The following is a 13155-nucleotide window of genomic DNA, read 5'->3' as shown; positions in this document are numbered from 1 at the left end:
AACTGGACCATCTGCAGGTAGATCAGGTTGCTGAAAGCCCCATCCAGCGTGACCTTAAGTGTCTCTAGGAACAGAACACCTACCACATTTCTGGACAACGTGTGCCAGTGTCTCACCACCTATATTTTGAAAATATTCTTCCTTGTATTCAAGCTAAACTTCCCTCTTTTAGTTTGAAACCGATTTCCCTTGTTCTGTCACCACAGATCGTGCTGAAAAGTTTGCCCCCTACTTACTTACAGTCCCCCTTTAGATACTGAAAAGCTACTCCCCAGAGCCTTCTCCAGGCCAAACAGACCCAGCTGTCAGTCTGTCCTTGTAGGTGAGGTGTTCCACCCATGGGATAATTTTTATGGCCTTCCTCTGTATGCACTCCAACAGGTCCACATCTCCTGTACTGACGACTCCACACCTGGATGCAGTACTCCAGGTGAGGTCTCACCACTGCGGAATAGAGGGGCAGGGTCACCTCCCTCACCCTGCTGGCCACATTTCTTTTGATGCAGCTCAGGATACAGTTGGTTTCCTGGGCTGTGAGGGCACACAACTGGTTCATGCCCAGTTTGCTATTCATCAGTACCCGCAGGTTCTTTTTCACAGGGCTGTGCCCCATCCTTACACCCCCCAGCTTTTAGTGATAGTGGGGGCTGCCATGACCCAGCTGCAGACCTTGTGGTTGGATTTGTTGAACCTCATGGTGTTCACCTGGGGCCGTGTAAGTCCATGCAAAAGGCAATGAAGAGCAACTCTAAGGGGAGAAGTGAATTGTTTAGTGTTCTGATGTTTGACTGTCACTGTCACAGGCTGTGAAAAAGCAACAACTTTTCACTTTTGAAGTGTCAATTTAGCCTGTGTATACAACAGTGAGAGAAGATGTATGACTAATGTTTCAAGTAGTAGGCTCCTACCTACAAATTCAGCTGTTTGTTTTATCTTAGTCTGAGAACACATAGAAAAATTAATTTTAAATTAAACCACAGAAGGTCAAGGCAACCAAAAATCTCCAGTAATTACATGAAAATGCGTACTGGAGAAAGAAGATGGAGAAGTTGGACAATTTAAACAATCAAAGCATATCATTGTGATGTTGTAGCTAAGTTTGAATCTGTAACTTGAATTTCTTTTTGTCTTACTACCAAGTATACAGTATTCCTTGGCTGTTTGAGTATCATCACCATTTTGTTTAAGGATGTTTTCATTAAAAAATATATTGTCCAGTCTCTGTTTCTGTACATAAAAGGTGATATATTAGCCTTATGTAACTTCTAACTGAAGAATACTTTGCTGCAGCATTGTTTATAATTTTTCTTGATTCATTTATGCTTTTTTTTTTTTTTTTTGAGAGGTGCTGTGAAATAATGCATAACTTTTAATCACCTCCCCCTAGATACCAATCATTGTGGTTCTACTGTGTTTTAATTATGTGGGGAGGAGGCTTGTTTGTGGTTATGGTGTAATCACAGGTCTACATTTTGTGAGTAGTTTTTGTGGTGTAGTCTTTCTGTTTAACAAATCATCATCTCTTGGGCTGACAAAAAAAAAGCAACACAACAAACCAAACATACATTCATATGTAGAAAAAAAAGCATTATGAGCAGTAGCTAACTAGTGAATATCATAGATCAGCCTTGTATTGTAACTGCCATTTTAATGCTTTTTAGTTTTCGAAAGAGAGCCTGAAGATGTTTTCTGAAGCAGCCTTTCTCCCTTACATATACTTGCAACCAAAGTAACTAGTTTGGTAACTAGTTTTAGATCTGCCATATTTGTTATGTGTTTTCACTTTTTGTCTTAAAAAGAAATAACTGTGTTTCCTAATAGATCTACAACATTTAAGAACATTGTTTCTTAAGATAGTTACTGAGCAATCTTTCCCTTGAGAAGTGTACTGTTGCATATTTAGGAAGTTGCATAGGCTAACTAGGCTGACGTAACTAAGATGGGGTTTATTTCAAGTATTTAAGCTCACTGTGTGAATGTGGGTTGTTTGGTTGTTTCTTTTTTTTTTTTTTTTTTTGTGACAATGTAACAATAAAAACCCCACCTAAACAAAGAAAACTCCAAATCGAACCCACCATTTCTGGTGGGCTTTTAGCTCTGTGGGGGAAATATGCAGAACCCAAGTTGCTCGATGACTGAAGGTAGCAGTGGCAGAATTTAGAATGTGTGTTACACAGAAGACATTTTTTTTTCAGTTATGATAAAATAAGTTTCATTTAGATTACATTTGATTATGTTACAGATCTTTGGTGCTATTTTAAATGTTTATATTAAAAGTCCTTCGGACAGCACAAGATGCAGTAGCAAGCAAAATTTGAAACCCGATGATGTCTAAGAGACACATTTCCCAGTCTGTGTTGTTGTTGAGAGGTGATCATAGACCTCTGCAATTTTTTTTCTGTGGTTGTGCTGGGTTTAATTTTCTTCTAGCATCTGGAATTTCTGTCCTTTATTTTGGAGAATATGAATAAGGATTTGGTACCTTTATGTACACTTTCCTCCTCTTCTGCTTGGAATTTGATCGAAATATGCAGTCTTGGATCTTTTTTGTTATTCTTTCTTGTCCATTATAAGCATAATCACTGTACTGTTGCAAGTGATAACACGTATGTTTCTGAAACATTTCTTGAAGATATTCTTCAGTTGTGTATGACCTGTAAAGACTTTGAGTTGTTTTCAGCACATGAAATCCTAAAAGCTTTATTCTGCTCTATTGCCTTGGAATAACATAAGTGAGATGCTCCGTTGAGTTACCTGGATAATTATTACCCAACTGAAAGGAATAGTTGTTTCCAGCAGTAATTTCCAGTTGCTTCCTCTACCCCAACTGAAGCACAATTGATTGTTAGCATTGCTTCTCAACAAGCAGAGGAGGTTGCATTCATGTGTACATTGAGTTTTAGGATTACATCCTTTCTTTGTTATTTAAAGGAAGGCAGGTTCTGGATGAGGAAACTTGTTACTGCTTATAACAGTGTATGGGTTTTTTTTTTCTCCACAGGTTGATTTGTATGTTTGCTTATTCTGTGGCAGAGGAAATAATGAAGACAAACTGCTGCTCTGTGATGGATGTGATGACAGCTACCACACTTTCTGCTTGATTCCTCCTTTACCTGATGTACCTAAAGGTGACTGGAGGTGTCCAAAGTGTGTTGCAGAGGTACAGTTGAGGAAATACTCAATTTTTTGTATTTCTAGTTGTGCTCCAGAAAAGAGCAGAAGAGTTGCAGTTCAGCTCTTGTTGCTGTTCCATCTGACTAGGAGATGTAGTTTTGTTTGGGATTTTGGTCAAGATATGGGCTGTGAATCTCCAAGTGTTGCCAGCTGATGAGCTGTAAGAGAAATATTTCTCCTGGAGCTTGGGCATAACCTTTGAGACATAGCTATGTAAAAGTTAAAGCTCAGGCCTTTATATGGCCTTTAACTGGAGTTGAAACTCGCTCTGATGAGTGGGTAACAGGAAATTAGGTGAGAATTAAGGTGGCAGTAGATGTTTAAACATAACGATGAAACACTTTCTAACCAAGAAAGTAATTGAACCATGTAATGTGGGCACAACGGGGAGCTCTCTTTATTGAGAAGCCATCATGACATTGTTCAGAATAGCTTTTTGCAGGTGGTGAAAGAACTAATTTGAGGAGTAACTGTTAGTTTTGTTTTAGACTAAGAAAGGAACTGGAAAGACTTAGAAATGGAGGCCAGTTTGAATTTAATTGCTTGAGAAATACGAGTGACTGTATTCAAAGAGATAACTGATCAACAGCATAAAGGTAGAAGGCATAATTTGACTGGCTTGATATTTGTCTCAAAAATTTGCAAGTTCAGGAAGTTTGCAGATATAGAATTCATATTGAAAAAGCTTGCCATTTCTAAATCTGTAATTTTGTAACTGGCTTTAACTCTTTAAAAAAGAAGCTTTTTAGACTTTTTTTTTCAGGGAGGAGCAGTAACATACATGCACGCTTCTATATTCATTTCCCCCCCAACATCCTCCATGCCCTTTCCAGCTGTGGGTTTCTGCTGTTTTCTTTATTACAATGTTAATAGTTGTGCAGCCACATAATGATGTGGCTCTTTGCTCTCTAAATGTTCCTTAAGAAAGATTAAGTTGTTTGATGAACACAGGTTAATGCTGTTGCCAGGTGGAAATTTCTAGTTACAGGCAAGGGTGACTGACTTATCCTTTGGGCTGTTGCTCATGTAATAGATGAAGCTTCTTGTTAAACCTTCTCTTAATAGAAAATAATAACGGAGCATTAGCAAAGTAGAGCAATCTGACATGGAGGTAATGTAGAGAATATAGCAAATAACTGTGTCTGTTGTGAATGATTTAAGAATGTACAGAATCACAAAAAATTTCAGTAGTAATTGTACTGTTACTAAGGTGTCTTAACTTTGCTTTGTAGTAGTACTACTTGTAATAGGAACAAAAATGCATTGTTCCAAAGGGAAAATCACATACTGGGAAAAAAAGTGGCGAAGAGGGCCAAGTCAATTGTTGCTAGTTTGTGATACAGAAAGTATTTGAAAAATACCTTGTATAGTGAAAATGCAAAGTCGTGGCTTGAACCGGTGATTGAACACCTGGTGGGAAGGCAGGGCCATCCCAGGGGAGCTCAGGTGCATGCAGTGCACCTGAGTGACTGGAATAGTGGAGCCAGGATGCATCCCTTCCCAGACCTCATTTAAGGGTTGGTAGTGGAGGTGATGGTATCTCTCTAGAGATCTCTGCCTACCTGAGGACCTTACAGGTCTTCTGAAGGTAAGCAGCTTCTTTCCCTTATTTCTGTGCCCTTTGTTGTTGTGTCTGATTGGATCCTCATTGCTGTGGCCTGAGATCTTGTTGCACTTTCCATTACGTTACACCATGAATGCATGGGAAGTAAGAGAGAGGGGGGGAAAGAAAAGAGCGTAAGTGTGTGTGTGTGTGTATATATATATATATATATATATTTGTACCTCATAGAGATGTTTGAAATGATTAGTAGTACTTGTTGTCTCAGTTTTTACTTCAGAAACTAACTGTGCACTATTGGTTGATGTAATGTTAACACCAGAGTGCCAAAACAGAAGCAAAACAGAGGGACAGGATAAGGACTCTTTATTTGCATTGAGGTCAGCATTGTCTTAACAGTGTATAAATCTTCTCTCGCCAGCTGCATTTAAGAGCAGCTTTGATAAATGTTGGTAATAGTCTAAGGATAGTTTCTCTAGAAAAGAATGGCTGATCTCTCGCACTCCTCTTCGGACCATTTTCATTGTGATACTAAACAGCTGACTGTTAAGTTTGATGGCAAGTTTGTGATCAAATACATCTTGTAGATGTTCAAAATTGTGTCAGCCCCTTTGTCAGCAGGAACTGAAAAAGATGTAGAAATGAGTGGGGACAGCAGCAGGAGTGGTGAGCTGGTCTTCTTGGATTTTTAGGTTGATTATAGGTAGGACAATAGAAGACTTGAAGGTTTTGTCAGAGGGGCTGTATTAGTCAGCTACTTTGGTATAAGTGATGCATTGTTTTAATTTCCTTTCCTCTTTCCTCCTGTGTGCTTGTGCTAAATCATTTGATATATTTTGTTGATAGGACTGAAACACTAACAGGATTTGTTTCTGTGCATCTATTCTGCAGGTATTTGAATCCAGCGTGTTTAAAAAATGCCTTTAAGGCTAAGATTTTCTTTGTCTCACTCTGCTGCTGACAGGAATAGATGGTGAAACTTAGTTCATGCAGGAAGCAGAAGTGTGCAGTATTGGGGTTTGCTTAGATTAACTTTGATACAATTAATTCGGTTCTATTTCCATTATGGTAAGACTTCCTCAGCTGAGAAAAGCACTCAAAACTGATAGCTTATTGTGTTTGTTAAGGACTCAGATGGTCAACTGTTTTGTTTTCTTTCCTCTTTTTTAATTTTAACAGAAGTATGACTGTGTCATAATCTGCTGTAGAGAACAATGTTTTTATGTTCTGTCTTTTAGGAATGCAACAAACCCCGTGAGGCCTTTGGATTTGAACAGGCTGTCAGGGAATATACTCTCCAGAGCTTTGGTGAAATGGCTGATAACTTCAAGTCTGATTATTTCAACATGCCAGTCCATGTGAGTTCAACTTTCGTTGTCATTCTTTGTAGGGGGAAAAGAGGTTTCAGCTGATCCTGGACTTCTGCTGAGGCATCTTAGCTTTCTGTGAAGAGGCACAATAAACTCCAAACATGTGAACGAATGATATAACTTCCTGGCATCTGGTCTTGCTTCAACTTCATTTAACTTTTTTCCCCTGATCAATAGACAACTTTATTGTTTGTAAAGGCTATACTCCATTTCAGTTTTTTCCCTTTTTGATTATTTGAACCAAATCTAGAATTGTTCTTCTGAGACATTGGGATCTTTCCACTGTCCTTTCTGTGGCTTTTGTCTTGATTGTTCAGTGAACATACCATTATTTTCTTCCCTATTAGATTCTTTTCTTGCAGATGTATCAGTAGATGAAGTCTATCTGATAATTCTTTTCCCCCTGCATCTCAGCAGCATTTTTAAAACTGATGTGTCTCTGTTGGCACACTTCTGTGATTCCATTGTCCTACAGACTGCATGAAATGACAAGCTTCTTCTCTCACGGTTTTTGAGTAATTTGTGGACAGTCTTCTCAAAACTTCCAGCTTTTGAGATCTCTGCTTCATTTCAAGACATTAGGGGACAGATCAAAACAAGAAATAAAGCTTATTTTATAAACAGACTTTAATTAAATGCATGTAAAAAAATATGAAATATATGCAGACTACAATCTTGAACACATTTATCTGAATTTCCTTTCTGTTTTTCAGATTTTGGTTATTATTCTCTGAAATAGTTTGGAATATTCGTATTCTTCATTCTTTTTGCTGCTTGGCTTCTGCTGTACTCCCTTTCTAGTTTTCAAGAATATTCCTAAGCTGTACTCCTGAAAATCCCTTTTTTTTTTTTTTTTTCCTTCATTCCATCTTTCATGGTGTGGCATTTTATTTCTATTGTGCTGCAGCTGCTAGTAAGGAAAACAAACCAAACTGTGCGACAGTGAAGAGATGGAGTGAGGGAATTTGAATTGGAATTTGAGGATATCCCAGGGGTTGCTAACAGTATATATCCTGAATGATAGTTTTCAGGATGGATCTAATCTGTGCAAACCCTAACAACGTCTTGCTTTCAGATGGTTCCCACTGAGCTGGTAGAGAAAGAATTCTGGAGATTGGTGAGCAGCATAGAAGAAGATGTCATTGTAGAATATGGAGCTGATATATCATCCAAGGACTTTGGAAGTGGCTTTCCAGTGAAAGACGGCCGACGAAAGCTGATGCCAGAGGAGGAAGTAAGTAATAGAATGTGCAAGCTGACCCTGTTCTTTGCTCTCCATGAGATTTCACAGTAAGAATTTGAGTCTGAGATCGTTGTGAATTTTTTTTTTATGAAGATACTAAGACTCACACTGAACATTCTTCTTGAGCAGGGCATTAATCTGATAGTGTATGTTCTTTTTGCAGATCTTTGTTTCTGATAGCTAAGCTGCTTGTAATGATCGAAGTTACACCTGTTTTGTATCACTAAATAGGCAAAGATATGCAAATTGTTACAGTATAGCCAAATATGAGGAAACATCTGATAAGATTTTCCTTTCTTGTTTTGAGGAGTTAACTACTGAAACATAATACATACCTCCTTAGGAGATTTGTAATAGATAAAACAGACTAATCAGATTTAGCTTGTCCCTCTGACTGTGCATACTGTAAGAGTGAAAAAGCTTTGATACAGCATCAGTTACAGGAAATTAAATAAAGAATGTCTGGTGAGTGTGTTGCTTATTTTCCCTCAGACTGTATTGTAGAATATCCATTTTTTGTCTGCTTATTTGTTTAAATTCAGATTAAAGGGGAGAGTAAGATGTGATTTCATGGTTATGCAGGCTCAAACTGGTTCGTACCAATCTCTGAAAAATGTTATTTTGCTTACTGTTCAATCCATGTCTGCACCTTCTTACTTGTACTTTTTGTCTTGGTGGTGCAGAGATTGGCTGTCTACTCGCTGAGTGAGAACTGCTTGTTGATCTCTTTGTATAAAAGTAGTAATTTAAAACAAACAACCAGCCACAATAACTTTCTAGCCTGGTCATCATCTCTCTCTGTTGTCTTTATGTCAGTGCAGAGGAAACAAAGTAGAGGCAATCTGAATTTATCTTTTTTTCTTTTATAGAAACTGGGTGCATTTTGAAGGAAAGGATGAATTTCTTAACTGGTGGTGCTGATTTCCGTGAAGTAAATGTAGAAGTTTATTCTATTGAGGGATTTCTAAAATAATTTATAGAGATCAAGTTAAGCTATAGTGCAGTAAAACAAATTTCTCACAAGAAATCTCATTATTATTTCAGCTTTTGATGTTTGCGGTCATTGTATCCAGTTTTAGGGAAGAGGTCTGTCTTTGTTTGCTAATGTTACTGGTACTGTTTTTCTTTTCAGTCAGAAAAGCATGAAAGTTAGGCATAGGATGGAATCAAAGTCTGTCAGCACTGATCCAAAGAATGTGTTGAAATACTAGGATTGGCCTTAAATGTTAGTTGTATTGAATGCTGGCTAAAGAGTTTAAATCTTTCCTTCTTTACGTGCTTCACTGTTGCGGAATACTGTGCATCATCTGCAACAGGAATGGATAAGTTGATCTCTTAGTATTTTCCTTGTCTAGAGATGGTGTCCTTATGGTCTTCTGATTTGCTCAGAATTCTCTCCTTTTTCTTTTTCTTTTTTTTGCAGGATTATGCACTTTCTGGTTGGAATTTAAATAACATGCCAATTCTAGAACAGTCAGTCCTTGCTCACATTAATGCAGATATCTCTGGCATGAAGGTACCTTGGCTATATGTGGGGATGTGCTTCTCCTCATTTTGCTGGCATATCGAAGACCACTGGAGCTATTCCATCAACTACCTGCATTGGTATGGACTCTCCTTTGCACATCTGTGTTATACTGCTTTCTTTACTGTTAGTAAATTTGTAATTTTATTTGAAAATATCTATTCATGCTGATGACTTTTAACCAAAAAGCTGTATGTGATAAGTAGCCCATATTCTTAGCTGAACTTGATTAAAAGAGAACACAAATACTGCTTTAATGGTGTTGGTATTTTTCATTAACTGATTGAATATTCTTGTGTTGCAAGCAATCTAGTACCACTGTAAAATAATTTTTTAGAGGCTCACATCTTTTCTAACAACTTCTTTTGTTTTAAATTGAATTACAGTTCACTGGAGTGGAATGTGCTTTGTGTTCTAAAGTTGGTAATCCCCTGCTGGAAATGAAGGCTGCTGTCTAGTGGCTTATGCAGGCATCAAAACTGAAAGTTCATGAGCAGAGTTATGCATACACAAAGTATCCCTACTTCAGAGAACAGAAATTTGAAAGTAATTCTGACTTCCAGAACATTTCTTATAGTGTTCTGGTGTTTGTTTTGTATTTGAGAAGAATCATGACAGATTAATTCTTTGCACTGCAGTCAGTCTTCATGAGAGGAGACAGTGGGAAGCACTCCTTCAGAATAGGAAGTTAGCTGTGTGCTAAAGATGAGTTTTGATAGCCTTTGGCTTATCAGTGCACATTTCTGAAGAACTGTTTGCTAATGGATCTGGTCCACAGGCTGCGAGGGAGTATTTCATTTGTTTTGAGTTCACTTATGGTCCTCAGCATTCTATTGACTGGGTCGGTGTGTGAAAGTCTTGTCAGCTGGTGAATTCCAGCAGCTCAGCCAGAAACAGCAGTATTTCCTGAGGCTTGCTAGTTCTGTCTTACCAGCAGGTGTCACTAAAGCCTGCAGGAATCATAGAAAACAGCATTATCTAAACTTCTGGGATGTTTGGTGTCAGGGTAATTAATATTGTTACCTATTGTGCTATTGCTACATAAGTGATATGCAAATTGATTCAGATATTTTAACAGACTACTAGTGGTACTTAAAAAATTAAAATAAAAACATAATACAAACCTATGAACTACAGATTCTAGATCATTACAGCTCCCTTTCGTTGAGACAGGACTGGAAGGTCTAGAATAATACATTCTCAAGATGTTCTCTGTTATTGGTCCTATTTGTCACGTTTTTCCCCCATTCTTAAATAATTCATGTGATTAGGTATCTTCTGTCTTCAGAATCTAGTGAACTACTGGTTTTCAGTAACTGGTTATGTGTATTAGAAGGGCACGTCTGCTTATGTGGTATAATATACCTTTTGTTTCAGACATAAGACTTCTCCAAGGTCGATTGAGAGAGTGGACAAGTACCACAGTGTATTTCTATTAAGGGTGTTTTTTGTGTCTTCACAGAAAAAATATTTGGCTTACACTTTTAACTTCACTGTTCACATACTTTGCAGTTGGGTGCCATCGTTTGTTTCCTTTAAGTAATGCATCTGTTTCTGTGGTATTTTTTTGGTAGGGGAGAGCCAAAAACGTGGTATGGTGTGCCCTCTCACGCAGCTGAGCAACTGGAAGATGTGATGAAGGAGTTGGCTCCTGAGCTATTTGAATCCCAGCCTGATCTCCTGCATCAGTTGGTCACTATCATGAACCCCAACGTGCTGATGGAACATGGTGTACCAGTGAGTAGTACATGGGCGTTTTATCCACTCAGTTTCATTTTGTGCCAGACTTGTGTTAACAGTAGTTTGATGCAACTCTGAAGAACTTTTGTGGTGGCCACCTACATCTCCAGTTCATTAGTTATGAGGTGGCACTGAAGTCTATTTTTTGAATCCTTTTCGAGCCTCACCATGAAATCCAATTATCTCACATCAGAAGAGGATGTGTCAGGCTTCTTACTTAAAATATCTTACAGAATAAATGTACATTGTGTTACAGTTCATTTCAATGGAAAAAACCCTTCTACTGTATTTGTCTGTGAATTAGTTCTAATATCTTTTGACAGTCAAACACTGTTTTATAGAAATTTCAGTTTTACAAACTGCTTTGACCTAGCCTTACTGACAGCAGACCTTTAAGCAGCAGTCACTTTGACTTGCTTTTTGTGTTTTTAGGATAAATTTTAGGATAAATTGCTTTACTGACAAATACTCTGGCAAAGCAAATCATAAAGTGTTTCTAGAAGCCTTTGCAGGTTGTGATGCGGTGGATTAAATAGTGATAGTCAATAATCCTTTTTTGGAATTCATGAGGAGAATTTTAAGCTGCTGGATTAGATATCTAGTTTTTACTTTTTTTTTTTTTGATTGACACTATAAACTGAGGATTCATTTTAAGAAGACAGAATCAAACTTTACCACTTAGCTGCATTGACTCTGTTGTGTTCTACAGGTAATGCAAATGATGTTCAATATGTTCTAACCTCTCTTGCAAGTTTTTTAGTGCTTTTTTTTTTCTCCCCTTTTTTTCTTCACTTACATTAGGTGTACAGAACCAACCAGTGTGCTGGCGAGTTTGTCGTGACCTTTCCTCGTGCCTATCACTCTGGATTTAACCAGGGATACAACTTTGCTGAAGCTGTGAACTTCTGCACTGCTGACTGGGTCTGCTCTTCTGTATATGTTTTTTGTGTCTCTACTAGTTGTCCTTTGCAAGGAGACTGTTAATCATTTCTTATCTGAAAAGTAGTCTTTTATGCTGCACAGTGTGTTTTATACTTATAGTTCCTGGAACAACTGTGAGACTGTTGTTAATTTTCATAGCAGAAAATGCTTTTGATCTTCACACTATTTTAAGCAGCTTCAAAATGAAACTTTTTCATGTGGTCTTCCTTTTCAAATATTGATCTTGTAGTACTCCAGCTAGTTTTTCTCTAACGCATCTTCCTGGATTTCATATAGATTATTGTACTGTTTTGAATAGCTGTTGTCATTTGCATCTTGGAGGTAGGCATATAACTCTTTTGTTCTCCTTCTGTGTCAGCTCATTGCATCTTTTAATTGTGTTAATCCATACTCTAATAGCCATGACACACCAGAACATAACTTACATGGATTCCTCAGTAAGTTGATAAAAGTGCCTCATCACTATTCAGAGTTTACAGATGAAAGATAGGATCCCATCTGTAGTTTATCTGTATCCAACTTCTGCTTTGATACATTGAAATATAAATTCTAGAAGTTAAGACATTTATTTGTTTATCAGATAAATTGTTTGTGGAATTGTCAGATTTCTTCTATGCTCATGATATAATCTGTGTGTCTAGGAAAACTCCTCGTCTGACACTATGCAAAATGTAACCCAGAATTGCACAGCAAATTTATCTAGTAATACTTTCTTTTTGTGCTTTAAAAGACACAAAGTGATTGATGCTAGCTTTGGTTAACTTCAGTGCCAGCATAGTTATTTCTAGACGGCAGTGCGTTGCACCTTTTTCCCATAATATATTTTTCTGTTTCTTAGTCTGTCTTTCCCCAGATTTTGTGAAGGAAAGTGGGTGGTGAGAGGTTGTCTCAAAATGTTTTGTCCCAGAATGATGAATGACGTTGATTTTTGTAGCTTCCGATTGGACGTCAGTGTGTGAGTCACTACCGAAGGCTTGGGCGTCATTGCGTTTTCTCCCATGAAGAACTGATCTTCAAGATGGCTGCAGATCCAGAGTGCTTGGATGTCGGACTGGCTGCCATGGTCTGCAAAGAGATGACTCTGATGATAGAAGAAGAAACACGCTTAAGGGAAACTGTTGTACAGATGGTAAGTAATGAAAGGCAACTCTTTTGCTTTACCTGCAAAAGAAATTTTGCTCCCTTTCCCCATTTCCTCTGCTTTGTCTGTGCTAGCGTTTCTAACAGGTGTCTAATTTTTTTTTAAGGGAGTGTTGATGTCTGAAGAAGAGGTGTTTGAATTGGTTCCAGATGATGAACGTCAGTGCACAGCTTGCAGAACAACGTGCTTCTTGTCAGCTCTTACGTGTTCCTGTAATCCCGAGCGCTTGGTCTGCCTATACCACCCATCTGATTTATGTCCGTGCCCCATGCAGAACAAGTGTTTAAGGTATGCCAGCAGTTGGTTTTTTTCCCTTTCCAGATCAATGCTGTATTGAAGACTGATTGCCAGATTTGACATTTGGCCACTCTTTTCTCTTCCTTTATTTAAGGAGTGCTTTTATCCTCTTTGTTTGATTCTTGAGTTCAAGGCAGAGGATATTATACGTATTCTGTCCTG

At 38.0% G+C, this 13155-nt stretch overlaps 1 protein-coding gene across 2 annotated transcripts in view; it reads left to right on the top strand.

Annotated features, from left to right (window-relative positions):
* Positions 1-13155, top strand: part of KDM5A (lysine demethylase 5A) — a 50605-nt gene that overhangs the window by 12217 nt on the left and 25233 nt on the right. For both annotated transcript variants that reach the window (XM_042837730.1, XM_042837729.1), the window contains exons 8-15: positions 3002-3160; positions 5974-6093; positions 7181-7339; positions 8772-8953; positions 10448-10610; positions 11415-11534; positions 12490-12684; positions 12803-12984. In XM_042837730.1, the coding sequence (XP_042693664.1) occupies positions 3002-3160; positions 5974-6093; positions 7181-7339; positions 8772-8953; positions 10448-10610; positions 11415-11534; positions 12490-12684; positions 12803-12984 (1280 nt within the window). The remainder of the gene's footprint in view (positions 1-3001; positions 3161-5973; positions 6094-7180; positions 7340-8771; positions 8954-10447; positions 10611-11414; positions 11535-12489; positions 12685-12802; positions 12985-13155) is intronic.

The sequence above is a fragment of the Centrocercus urophasianus genome, unplaced genomic scaffold (genome assembly GCF_019232065.1).
Source record: "Centrocercus urophasianus isolate 14NV4802_14NV808 unplaced genomic scaffold, USGS_Curo_1.0 seq_73, whole genome shotgun sequence".
NCBI lineage: Eukaryota > Metazoa > Chordata > Aves > Galliformes > Phasianidae > Centrocercus > Centrocercus urophasianus.
Note: the sequence above shows the minus strand (reverse complement) of the source record. Positions and strands in the feature narration are given on the sequence as shown.